Source organism: Oncorhynchus mykiss, chromosome 3 (assembly GCF_057628025.1).
Source record: "Oncorhynchus mykiss isolate SJ-2025 chromosome 3, ASM5762802v1, whole genome shotgun sequence".
NCBI classification, from domain to species: domain Eukaryota; kingdom Metazoa; phylum Chordata; class Actinopteri; order Salmoniformes; family Salmonidae; genus Oncorhynchus; species Oncorhynchus mykiss.
The window spans coordinates 61,543,193-61,556,485 of record NC_143024.1 but is presented as its reverse complement, the minus strand read 5'-3'; the positions used below and the strand labels follow the sequence as shown (position 1 = coordinate 61,556,485).

Below are 13,293 nucleotides of genomic sequence, written 5' to 3'. Positions count from 1 at the left end.
GGATTTGATCTATGTTTGTTTTCAAGTATTTGTACTTCATGAAAGAAAGTTGTTAGTGAAGAAACAATTGAAAAAGCCTGTTGTTAGCATGGCCTTGTTGTGCAGCTTGAGAAAAAAGAGCAAGAGGATGCTCTTAATTAAGCCTCTTCCCATTGTGCCGGTACCGCTCTGCTCCCCTCAGCCGTGAAGAGGGAAACAAGTTCACAATATTGGCTGTGATGTGAGGAAAGTAGTGAGAGAGGCTGAGGTTGTGTGCTGGCTGCTTGCCTCTCAGGGCTGTATGTATTGCCTCTCTTCTCCTCTCCATCCAGCCGTGGCCACGAGGAGCAGAGAGCTTCTGCACTCGTGTCCTCACAGGAGCGCACCACTGGGAGGATGAAAAGCGTCCCACAGAGCCCCTGACTTCCCAGCCTCAAACGGCACCGTGAGCTCATACCTCTCATTTCCCCCCTCCACTGAGGGAGGAGGGGTGGAGAGCTGGTCGAGGTGCTGCGTGCTCCAGAGCGTTCAGCGGGAACTGAGAAACAGAGAGGGGGGGGGGGGGGATAAAGCCTCTGGGTTGTTATTGTATTAGTTGGTGCATGGCATGCAAGCCAGCAGCAGCAACAGCAGACAGATGGGGAATCCTTCAGCTGTGTGTGTGTGTGTGTGTGTGTGTGTGTGTGTGTGTGTGTGTGTGTGTGTGTGTGTGTGTGTGTGTGTGTGTGTGTGTGTGTGTGTGTGTGTGTGTGTGTGTGTGTGTGTGTGTGTGCGCACGTGCGTGATTTCCAGGTTCAAGTGCTGAGGAGCTTTGTTTGGCTGTGTGTCTGTCCACCTGTGGGTGGGTCAGTAATGAAGTAGTGGAGAGGGAGAGATTGTTAGAGGATTACTTCTCAGTCCTGTCAGCATTCAATTGCATCTGAAAGGAGGCCACTCTGGGCCTAGGTGCTGGGTCCCTTTGTCCTCACCTTTTTACAGGCTTACCTGACTAAGCAGTGATAATGAAGCCGGTCCGTATGAATGCACGGCAGACACAGGTCACAGGCTCAGGTAGCTGCACCTGTACTTTAGGAGCTCCCATTGTGTCCTCCCTCCTGAGTCGTTTAAGCAGATCAAAGCTGTGACAAAGCCCAGGGCAGCCCCAGGCAGGCGGAAACACAGGAATTATTCCCCCTTCAGGATTCTCTCACAGAACAAGACAAATAGACAAGGCACCCCTGTGGGAAGTGTTCATTCCAGCCTACTGTGTGTTGGAAGCTCTTTTGTTTTTAGTAGGTTGTCATTACTTTACCATAGGTTGTTCCGTTGAATAGACAGACGTATTGTAATTGCTGCAGGCGTGTATTGTAGAGCTAATAACCTGTGTTAATTTAGGTGTAGGTATTGTCGGCTTATTGTGGAATAAAATATGTAGGCGACACACAAAAAAGGCTATTAGGGTATCGAATAACAGCATGTTTAGGATGTGGTTGTTTTGAATAATCTAAATAACATGACCGCAAGAAAATACCGTTAGAGTATTATGAAGACATACCAGAAATATGCATAATTTGATGAATATATATTAGGTTGAATAGAGATGAAAATAAATACATTTAGAAATAGAAATCGTTGGAGGCCGGTTTTAAAGAAACTATTGATGTATTATATTTGCTTTTAAATGATTATATACGGGATATATATACATACTTTTTTTTAGGAGACTAGCAGGAAAAGCAGCAGAAACCTGGCTCGTTCCCCAGTCTTGTTTGAGGCTTTTAGGCCGGTGAGTGATTAGCAGAAATAATGTCCCTGTCACCCTTAATCACATTAAAACGTGGTTAACATTTAATTTTTCCTACTTGATATGCAAAAATTTCCACTAGATTTGCAGCGAAGGCCATTGAAATTCCATTATAAAAAGAATAAAAATTTCAGGCGTCATTTGTTCAGAGAAGGAGATCTAGATTTGAAAGTGCTGAATCTTTCTATTAGCAGAGCTGTGAGAGATGGCACTCTATACTGAGGCATAATGGGACAGTGACAAGACACACACACACACACACACACACACACACACACAGAGTGTCTTTTCTTTCACAGTCTTTTGTTCTCTTCCCCCAGTAATGTATTGTATGTACTTTGATATTTTGGCATCTTTGACAGTGGTCACCCTGCTTTTACAAACAACACATCTGAACTCAATTGCACAGCATGTTAAGGAACATGTTTTTTTCTCAAATAGTACAAGTACTTTGAAGCATTCTTGGATTGAGTCAACACTGTGTAAACTGTATACTGAAAGTGAAACATTTCGACAATAGAATATACATTTTATTTGCCAGTTTCTGATGAATTAAGCTCGGCATTGCTTAGATTGTAGAGTGCATAGTTGAGACAGATGGCCCAGACTCAGTATCAAGTTGTCAGCGCATTAAAGGTACAGGACATAGACCCATCTGAGTGCAGACAACTTTTCACTTATTAACTGCACGGCCTGACTTTGACATGACGGACTGACATCACATGACACTTTGTACGTCATTATTTACCAATGTATGCGTGATGGAATAGCCTCTTGGAGAGGAGCAATATTTTTGATGTTTTGGCATGAACATTTACCCGATTCATTTGTCAAGACGCGTTCTCACACAAATAATTGGAGAGGATGTAACTACTGTAAAGTGGCGTGACTAGACGGTGGTGAAGTTCCTGAAATTGGTCGGAGAAGTCATGTTGACAGAACATCAAATCTCTTAATTGACAGTGCTGCGTTGCCTCTGTTGGGAGAAGGGGGTGTACCTTGTTCCTGTGGCAAGGTGTTTGTCTGCTCCTGTGTCACTCGATGCGAGGACCCAGGGACCCTCGTGCTCATTTGGCGCTCACATTCTCCATCTCGGCGTCCGCATTATTAAAATCATCCCTCAGCGCTCCACCAAGAGCCTCTTTGTTACTTGGCTGGCGAAGCTCGCTTCTGTCAAGTCTTCACCAATTACAGTCGCAGGTACAATGGTCTATTCACAGGATCACAGCCCTTGACTGGTGTGGGGAGAGTGATTTGTGAATCATTATTCGGCTGCCTGTAGAGAATGCGATACCTGAGGAATGCAAATAATCTGCCAGCCAATAGACGGCTGGGCTCCGAAAAGTGACAGGCTACAGCTGTTATTATCCCAGATTGGATTCTTTTCCCCTCTTGGAGAGGCAGTCATCTCCTTGGCTTTCAAGCTGGAGGTTTCCACTAAATGTTGTTTCTTTCCCTTCATGGGAAGTGGTGGCCAGCTCATAGTGGCGGCTGTCAAATCCTCAACTCTAGTTTAAGCGCATCACAGCCTCACTCTTAGCAGAAAGGGAAATATTAGGCGATGGTTCTAGATAGATAGTTATGTTTACAGCAGAGGGAATCCATTGATGGTGTAAGAAGCGATTTTGGCATCACTCAGTAAGATAAATGAAATGATAAAAAAAAAGCATCCAAGCAACCGCTGCTATGACATTTCCCTGAAGTTGTCATTCTTTTCCCATATTTAGCATTGATTGTATTGTTGTAAGCGGTAGAAATACACTAGAGTTGATTGACTGCACCAGTGATCCAATAGCGAGATGATAAACGGTTGACATTGTTATTGGAATAGCTGTGGCATTGAGGTTGTGCGGTCACTCCCTGCCTTTTGATTTATAGGTTTTTAAACAGGAAAGTAGGATTACAGATAATGACAGGGGCCTTTAGAATCAATCTAGAAGTCTGGGAGCTCTCTCTGTCGGGCCCAAAGTGTTAAAATGGGTCTGTGTGATGCTGCTCGTTGGGTTTCGTCCAATCCCAGGCCAGGCTGAAAGCGTGTGGGGCTAATCTCATAATTATCCGACCCCCCCGCACCCCCCTCACACATTGTTCTGGCAGAGAGTTACCATTAACTGTGAGGATATCTTTGTCCTGCAATGTCAGGTGTCCCGCTGAGTCACAGGGCAGAAAAACCTCTTAAAACGGCTTTAAGGGAAGTGAATAACTAAGACGTTCATAAGTGGGAACACTATACTTACATCCATCCTGCAGGCCTTAGAGCAATTATTGGACTGGGTGCTAACGGTTTGAAATAAATCTACTTGTCCTTTACAGTAAAGATTCAACCGACAGTAAGGATGGATTTGGGGTAAAACATTGCCATTTTAACTATATAATTGTCAACAATCTGCTTTTTCTTAATGGGATGTCATTGCATGTATTCTTTCATACCTACACATGAACATAAACGTAGTCCTGAACTGGGAACTTGTTAATAACCGAAACTTAGCAACAAAGTGAAACTGTGCAATCGCAGGGCGACCTTGGCAGGGCAATGTTCCGAAACGGCATGGTAAACAGGCCGGGCTGTTCTCTCATGAATATGCATAGGCCAGCCGACGGATAACAAACGCTACTCTGTTCTGTTCTGTCAGTCAACACCAACACCACGAAGCTCCATCCTGCCTGTGTTGTTGTGTCTACTGTCCAGGTTGGTGAAAATCAAGGAGTGGGTGGACAGTCACGACCCCGGGGCGCTGGTCATCCCCTTCAGTGGAGGAGTGGAGAGTCTGCTGCAGGACATGAGTGAAGAGGAGATTCAGAAGTACTGCACCGAGCACAAGGCTCAGAGGTTAATTAGCATTCAGTCTCCCCACACTTTATTATCAACTGTGCCCTCCACGCACTCCTTTAATTACATGCGCTGATAGAATAATAAATGGGAGAGTAATTACCATTATAAAGCAAGGATCCCTCTCTTAACGGGAACAACTCAGTCAAAGGGTTTTCTTCTAAATGAAGTTTTTAACTGTCATCTGTCATCTACAGGTATAATTATAACTTGGGCATTTTGGGTGTATTGTTCGTATGTGAAAACCTCTATGGAGGAAGAGAAATTGTGACAGCAGATTTTTTTTTCTCCCGAGCTCTGAGAGACGTTGGGATGAATTCTTAAAGGTGCTAAATGAGACGGCAAGCATGCCAATTAATCCCAAAAAAATCACTGGAGAATTAAATGCTCTATGTTAAACGAAGTGATCCTATTTTATTTATTTAATGAGTTTATATGCTGGGATTGATGTGGTCTTGCCAGAGAGGTGGCTACGAATCAAAGCAATACTAAAATACCCTAAATGACCTAGCATTTACAGCACCGTGAACAACATGAAAATTGATATTGCTTTCACCCTGCTTATTCTGACAGCGTTCTGACAAGGATCATCAAGGCTGGCTATGGAGCCCTACAGTTGGAGTACTTCTTCACAGCTGGACCAGACGAGGTCCGTGCGTGGACCATCCGGGTAAGACCCTGTCCCAGCGGCTGGCCGCGCCGCGAGCCGTTCCACCCTGCTGGCATCCAGCCTGATATCAGCCACTTTCAACTTTGTCATGGTCCTGCTTTAGCTAGTCATTACAGGCCAAGGATAACTTCAATTACTGGTGAGCTGCTGAACAGTGAAAGTGGGGGGCTACATTGATTGAGGAGGGCAACAATTGATTTTGCCCATTACGTCCTGAGAATGTTTCCATCCAGCGCAGATCTGCCTGCCCTCCTCCTGCCGCGGGAGATAAGGGGCCCTAGCATTGTGCCTGCCTAATCTGTGTGACGGGGGTTGTCTGTGCTGAAATTGATGTGGCTTTTCATTTGACCATTTGTGGGCCCTGCTGGTGGCTCCTCCTCCCTGTGTCTCAGTTTACTGAGCCCGCCGAGAGCCTGGGTGACACTGAATCACAGGAGGATTGACATCGATACAGATGTTGGCTCGGCACACTGGTATTGTGCAAATGTTTTAGAGGGAATAAAAGGATTAAGGGCCGTACTAATAATGTGTTCTACCTGTCAGGAGTAGCATACCGATGCATTGGTTCATCCTAACACATGTAAGTAACGTGAGCAGTGTTTAAGACAACTAGCTAAACTGAAAGTATGTGCAGTACGTTCTTAAGAAAAAAGACGACTTTGATCTTAAAGTTTTTGATTGACAATAATATATGAGCCACCTCCTCCCAGCCATGAGTGATGTCCTCGGTGTGTTTAGGAAAGTAACAGAAGTCCTCCAAGCCTTTCTCTCCTGTGGGCTTGTCTCCTTTGACATAACTGATTACGGCTAGCCTTGATTGTGTGTGAGAGGCATTTAGTCTGGTAAGCATCAGTGAGTAACTATATTAACCCAATACATCTTACATTGTAAAAACTGCACTCTGTAACGTGGTGCTGCTAAGCCCTTTAGCATGCTTTATTAGGCAGCCTCTAGGTGACCATTATCTATCAGGCTGCTCTGCATAGCTGTTAACTACTATGATGTGTACCTCTTGTAGTGTGGCATAGGACAAAATCATCCCCTAATCTATTTTTCTCCACCTAGACAAACCTTGATGCTGATTAATGGTAGTTAAACTTACAAGCACTCCGTCAATGAGATTGCATAGGGATGGTAATGTATTGGAGTCATTAAATACACATCATTCTTTTGGCATGAAATATGTTGACCCCAACCTGATTATATACATAATTAAAGGTGCTCAACAGTTTCGAGGCACAGTGCTACAGAGCAGGGAGAGGGAGAGAGGGAGAGCAGGTCGACAGGCACAAGTCATAATGATGCAGAGCAGGAATGTCACTTATTTGGGTCATTTGTCAATTTCCCCCAGCATTATTTCAATGCATATAAATTGCGTATTTTATCAGAGACAGTTGTGACTTCTAGCGCTAAATGGGATTTAATGTAGAAAGAATTTATAAAACAGTTAGGGAAAACAGTTGTTTTTGGTACTCGGAATGGACATCTAAAACAATCAATTTGATATTTTCCATGGTTATTCCATTATAATGTATGTTCCGTTTAAATTCAAATGTATATTCCATAAAGGGAACTTTTACATTGCCTTTCAGTCATCTGCTGTGCTATGAAAACCTTTTGAGGAAGTTCAAACACGACAAAGGGGAGGACGGTATAATATTCTACAAATACATATGCAGACAGTATACACTGTATATAAAATATAGTGAACGTTTCTATTTCAAAATGGTCAGGTATGATACAGCCAGGTCAATATAGTGTCTCTCCCACTGCAACACTGCCCCTCTCGCTCTCTGACGACCTGAGGCCAGAGTCACAACCCACAATGAGGCAAGATTGCTTGGACAGAAATCAATAGCACCCTGGAATGGGAATCAGAAATTGCTGGTGGGCATTGATAGCAGCTCTGACTCCTTATCGGCCTCAAGGCTGCTCTACCAATGCACAACGGTGTGTAGTGCTATCCAGAAATCAGGAGCGAGGTAAGAATAACCCCCAACACACCCCCTAGCCATTCTCACTTCACCATCCCCCTATCAAACAGCATGTCAGTCCTGTGCTGTGATCCATCTTCTCCAAAACAATTAATTTACCTTGTGTGTCCTTTCTCTTTCCTCCTCCTGACAGAAAGGAACCAAGGCTCCACAGGCAGCCGGCAAGATCCACACGGACTTTGAGAAGGGCTTCATTATGGCTGAAGTAATGAAATTTGAGGATTTTAAAGAGGGAGGCAGTGAAAACGCTGTCAAGGTGAGCCGTCGGGGTGCGCCAGGAGATGAGGGAAGTCTCCTGTGATCAGTGGAGCTGACAGTCACCACACTGCTCGCACTGCAAATGCTCTTCACCTTTACTCAGGGGAAGAAATTACTGCACACACTCCGCCAGCACACCTGACAAGCCAACTGATTCCGTCTCTAAACACTGCAATTCTACTCCTGCTGCACATATCTTTATCCCAATCTGCTCTAACAGGCTCATGGTAGGCCTTTCTTATACCTCAGACCAGCCGCTCAGAGGAAGCTCTCTGTACCCCACCAGGCGTTAACCAGCCACATCTATAGAGCAGACCGTTAGCTTTACACTCTTTGCCGCCAAATCCCCAAGCCACTGTGGCAGCACTGTTACAGCGATATAAAGGGGCAAGTTAAATAAAGTGTGACATTTTTTTTTACATAAGGACTGTTTCACGGATGAACAGCACATAAGTGTGGCCTGCATATCTTCTTTTATAACTGCCAATGTAACTGCCAATGTTTGTTTTGACCTTTTTACTGGGATGTGGCTTTTAAATGGGCTCTGCTCTGTCAAATATAATCACTGTACTTCATGGTGAATTTGTGAAGACAATAGCTCTACGATAAATACAGCAGGTTATGTCGCTGAGCGCTTAAAGGCCCAGTGCAGTCAAAAACGTGATTTGCCTGGGGTTGTACATACTTCCACACTATGAGGTTGGAATAATACTGTAAAATTATGATAATGCCCTTTTAGTGTAAGAGCTGTTTGAAAAGACTGCCTGAAATCTCAGCCTGTTTTGTTAGGATTGAGTTTTGGCCTGCCTGGTAACATCACCAGGCGGTAAATTGGTTAATAGACCAATGAGAAATAGTTCCAAATCTCTCTGCCAATAACAGCTAGTTTTGAGTTTGCCCCTCCCCACTCAGACCACTCCCCAACAGTCCTAGCCAGTTTTGTTTCTTTTTGTCCATTTTAATTTAAAACAATCACAGTAAGGTACTTAATTTTTACCCAGAAATGATTTGATATTGAGATTTAAAAAAATGGCTGCATTGGATCATTAAACGTTTTTATTCTCAGTCTATGAGTGCATGGAAATGCTCAGGGTAACTGTAAGACATTGGCCTCAACTACAACACCTCTCGTCGGCCTGGTCGAGTTAATGCTATTGGGTCTTGCGTTTTTCTTTTTTCAGAAGAAAGCTCGGGGCAAGGAACAACGTTCCAAAGTGTTCCATGTCACACAATGGATTGTAGCAATTTCCCGACACCCACCGTGACTAGTGTGTCTGATGCTGTTGGTTTGTCTTGTATGGTCCTGCCCTTGACACAGCAGGACATGAATCTGTCCGTGTCAGTGGTTAGCACGTGTCTGGAGGAAGTGCCTCTATTGGTTTACCTCCAGAACCTTGACTGGCATCTGTTATTAGTGGGTACAAAGCCCTTCACAGTCCTATTATGTAGATAGTCGTGGTACTTGAGCTTCAAACACGATTAAACTTGACCACCAGCCAATAGCTGTTGATGACATCAAACCATGTGGTAATTGGATACTTTTTAACCTGAAATTGGCCTGGCTTCTGTTTTAAAATGCAGCAGGTCTAAAAGTAACAGTCAGTAGTTGTTTCACCAATGGAATATATGGATTAAACAATTAGTGATGTGGACAAAGTGGAGATCACAGAGTTTCTAGATGAGTATCAGACAGTAATCCCTCCTAAATCCTGTGCAGGAGATGTGTGATTAGCACTGGCAAGGAGTGAGAGCTTGGCATACTGACTCCTAATGTCACCCAGTAGATCTCCAAATCCTCTGTCTGGCAGATATCCATGCACTACATTACTAGCCCTATAGGGATCTGGAAATTACCAAAACATTTGAATTATTCAATAATATTTCACCTCAATTCTTTGTAAAAATGTGTATAAATCCTTTGTATTGTATTGCTGGTTACTAGTTCCTAAAGTGTCAGGAGAGGGTGAAATGTGCAGGGCTCTAGGGGTTTGAACATGATTGTTATAGAAGCCTGACGTCAGAGCCTCAGGTCCTGTTGCATGCTCTCCTTCCAATCCCCGTTCCCTCGTGTATATGTGGACATGGAGCATTTTTGACTGCAGCATTAAGGCCAATGCTAGTTCATGTCAATTGTGGGAATGGGCTGTTTGAATAGGCCAGTGTACAGGGATATCACATTATTAGTAATCATATCTGCTTAAGCCAAGCTTGCTCCTCCAGATGGCTGCTTTCAAGTGCAAATGAACCAGTTAGACATGTCTGGTTTAATACATACTCTGGAATCACAAATAGCCATTGATTCCCCCCCCCCCCCCCCCCCCCCCCCTCCAAGCAGTGTTTCTGGTGCTATAGAGTCTGGATTAAATGGTCTCCTGAGCCTTTAAAGGGACATTGATTCTTCTAATTAATTGTGCTCTGTGCAGAACCAGAATGCATAAACCTGTCCGTATTAGCACTTCAAGTCAATTATTTTGAGTTTGCCCGGGAAGGGGAACAAACAGATCTAATGTATACAAAAGAAATGTTGGAACTTATTTTGTTTCCTTGAGAAGTATGAGGTTGCTATAATGAAGAGCGTTATTAACATTTTACTTGTACATATGAATGGAAATTGACAGAGAAGAGGGTTGTTCACTCAGTGGGAATCTAGTCACCCCATGAATAAAACATGACTGTGTGTATATGCTGTTTTCAGGAAAGAGTGAGATGATCACGTGTGTTCATTGCTAATTTACTATTTATAGCCATTTCTTGTTTTTCATTGCTGTCATTAATTAGCTGTTGTGTTTCTCTGTTTTACAGGCAGCGGGGAAATACAGACAACAGGGGAAAACCTACATTGTGGAGGACGGAGACGTCATCTTTTTCAAATTCAACACGCCGAACCAGCCCAAGACTAAGAAGTGACTCCGTCACAGTCTGTTGGCTACCAGAATGGACTGTGCTGTTAGATAATTTGCCTTCTTTGTTTTAGACAGAATGAAGCTGGAGATTGTGATTGATACCTGCCAGGTCGGCTCAGTCCTACCTACTGCCCACTCTGCCACATTATCCCTGTTTGTTTTTGGTTCAGGACAATTCCAGACAGTCCCCCTTGCCAAAGAACAGGTCCACTAAACGTTGACAGCTTTTGGTAGGAGCATTTGAAGAAGCGTATTACTCTCTTGATACTTCATTAATCTCCATCACTGGTGCCAGGCCTGACACAGCTGACAGCAGGGACAATGCGACCTGCTCCTCTCCTCCTTCCAGAGATAATGCATGTTTTACAGTAGCCCAGATGTCTATACTCAATAAAACATTTGACAAAACCAGCCTGTGTGTGTTTGGGGATGTCTGTATTGACTGGCTCGCGGGTTGCAGACAGCGATAGTGGGTCCTGCTGGCAACTGATTACAGAATTAAAAGACACAGTTGACAGTGGCTCTGGCAGAGAGAGGACAACCATAATTGTATCTGTAAAGCGATTCTTATTAGAGGCCTAAGTGTGGGATATTGATTATTTCATACAAGAGAATTGGTCAGGTGAAATTGTGTTTGAATGAACCTTTCCTCTCCATGGTTAGTCCTGATATTCTGAGATGTTCTGTATTTAAAGAGACTGCTTATAAATGTGCACCCCATTATTATTGAGAGTGCCATTATCATTAGACTTAGGTATGCCTGAAGGCTGTTTTTGTAATAATTCCTCTGTGTCGCCATTCTACTGAATGGCTGGGAAAACGCAACAACTAAACCAAAACAATTTCCATTCGAATAGTCTTCACAGAAGTCTTTATTTATATTAAATTCTGAAAAGAAAATAGAAGTCACAATTCGGGAGCACAACTAAAAAAGAAAAACACACAAAAAAAACATTCCTAGTCCCACTGAAGTAGTGTTTTTCTCACCTGTATACTTTGTGTGTAAGTGTTTTTGAGGCATTTATGCTGATGGAATGGTATGGCTGGAGCTGCGGACGCTGCTGCAAAGTGAAATTGTCTGCTCCACAGGAGTGAGAACACAGAGCGGATCAAGCTCCTTCGCTGAATATCTTGCCTCTATAAATACCCCTCTCTGCAGAGAACAAAATGGCCTTCTCGTAGAGGCACAAAGATTAAATAAAAATTGTCATTTCTCTGGAAGTGCATTGCATGCACTAGCTTAAAGAAATTGTGTGTTGACCAAACAAAGACTGCACAAACCCTGCAAAGCATAGTGTTTGGCATTGAAATAAAGTTGTATTACTGTCTTCAAGATATAATCAAAAATAGAATCATGACCAAAAACTAGGATCATGTTTGATGGGGGATGTTGAGGGCGGAAGAAAACGGATGGCCTGACATTCTCCTGTAGAATTCTCTCATATAGTGCAGAATTCATGGTTCCTTCTATTAAGGCAAGTCGTCCAGGTCCTGAGGCAGCAAAGCATCCCCAAACCATCACACTACCTCCACCATGCGTGACCGTTGGTATGAGGTTCTTACCGTGGAATGCAGTGTTTGGTTTTCGCCAGGCATAATGGGACCCATCTCGTCCAAAAAGTTGACAATATATCTAAAAAAGCACCTGGAAGATCACCAATACTCTTGGAAGAATGTTCTATGGACAGATGAGTCAAAAGTATAACTTTTTGGATGACATGGGTCCCATTTTTCCCGTGGAAAACCAAACACTGCATTTCCACAGTAAGAACCTTATACCAACGGTCAAGCATGGTGGTGGTAGTATGATGGTTTGGGGATGCTTTGCTGCCTCAGGACCTGGACGACTTGCCTTAATAGAAGGAACTATGAATTCTGCTCTGAATCAGATAATTCTACAGGAGAATGTCAGGCTATTCATCTGTGAGCTGAAGCGGAGCTGGGTCATCAGCAAGACAATGATCCAAAACACACAATCAAGTCTACATGAAAATGGCAACAACAAAAAAACAATTTAGAATTTTTGGAATGGCCTAGTCAAAGTCCAGACCTAATCCCAGGATGTTTTGGCAGGACATGAAACGAGAAGTTCATGCTTGAAAACCCATAAATGTCACTGAGTTAAAGCAGTTCTGTATGCTAGAGTGGGCTGAAATTCCCCCCACAGCGATGTGAGAGACTGATCAACAACTACAGGAATAACAACCACTTATTGAGTGTAAGGGGGCAATTACTTTTTCACACAGGGGAATTGGGTGTTGCATAACTTTGTTAAATAAATCAAATAAGGATACTTTGTTTTGGTTATTTTTAAACCCATGTTCCCTTTATCTAATATTAGGTTTTGGTTGAAGATCTGATAACATTCAGTATCAAAAATAGAGAAAATCAGAAAGGGGACAAGTACTTTTTCACGGCATTGTAGGTCTTGCGGCATATCTTCCTTCTACAGTAGCCCCATTAAGAACACTCAACAACTTTCACTGGCCATCATAGTTGCCATGTACAGTGGGGCAAAAAAGTATTTAGTCAGCCACCAATTGTGCAAGTTCTCCCACTTAAAAATATGAGAGAGGCCTGTAATTTTTTTATCATAGGTACACTTCAACTATGACAGACAAAATGAGAAAAAAAACTGAAAATCACATTGTAGGATTTTTAATGAATTTATTTGCAAATTATGGTGGAAAATAAGTATTTGGTCAATAACAAAAGTTTATCTCAATACTTTGTTATATACCCTTTGTGGCAATGACAGAGGTCAAATGTTTTCTGTAAGTCTTCACAAGGTTTTCACACACTGTTGCAGGTATTTTGCCCCATTCCTCCATGCAGATCTCCTCTAGAGCAGTGATGTTTTGGGGCTGTTGCTGGGC

At 43.1% G+C, this 13,293-nt stretch overlaps 1 protein-coding gene across 7 annotated transcripts in view; it reads left to right on the top strand.

Annotated features, from left to right (window-relative positions):
• LOC110520118 (obg-like ATPase 1) overlaps positions 1-10,825 on the top strand; it is a 47,449-nt gene extending 36,624 nt beyond the window's left edge. For all 7 annotated transcript variants that reach the window (XM_090229790.1, XM_090229789.1, XM_090229788.1 and 4 more), the window contains 4 exons: positions 4,452-4,592; positions 5,166-5,262; positions 7,390-7,512; positions 10,317-10,825. In XM_090229790.1, coding sequence (XP_090085916.1) covers positions 4,452-4,592; positions 5,166-5,262; positions 7,390-7,512; positions 10,317-10,421 — 466 coding nt within the window. In that variant the 3' untranslated portion in view covers positions 10,422-10,825. The remainder of the gene's footprint in view (positions 1-4,451; positions 4,593-5,165; positions 5,263-7,389; positions 7,513-10,316) is intronic.
• Positions 10,826-13,293: the final 2,468 nt, after the last annotated feature.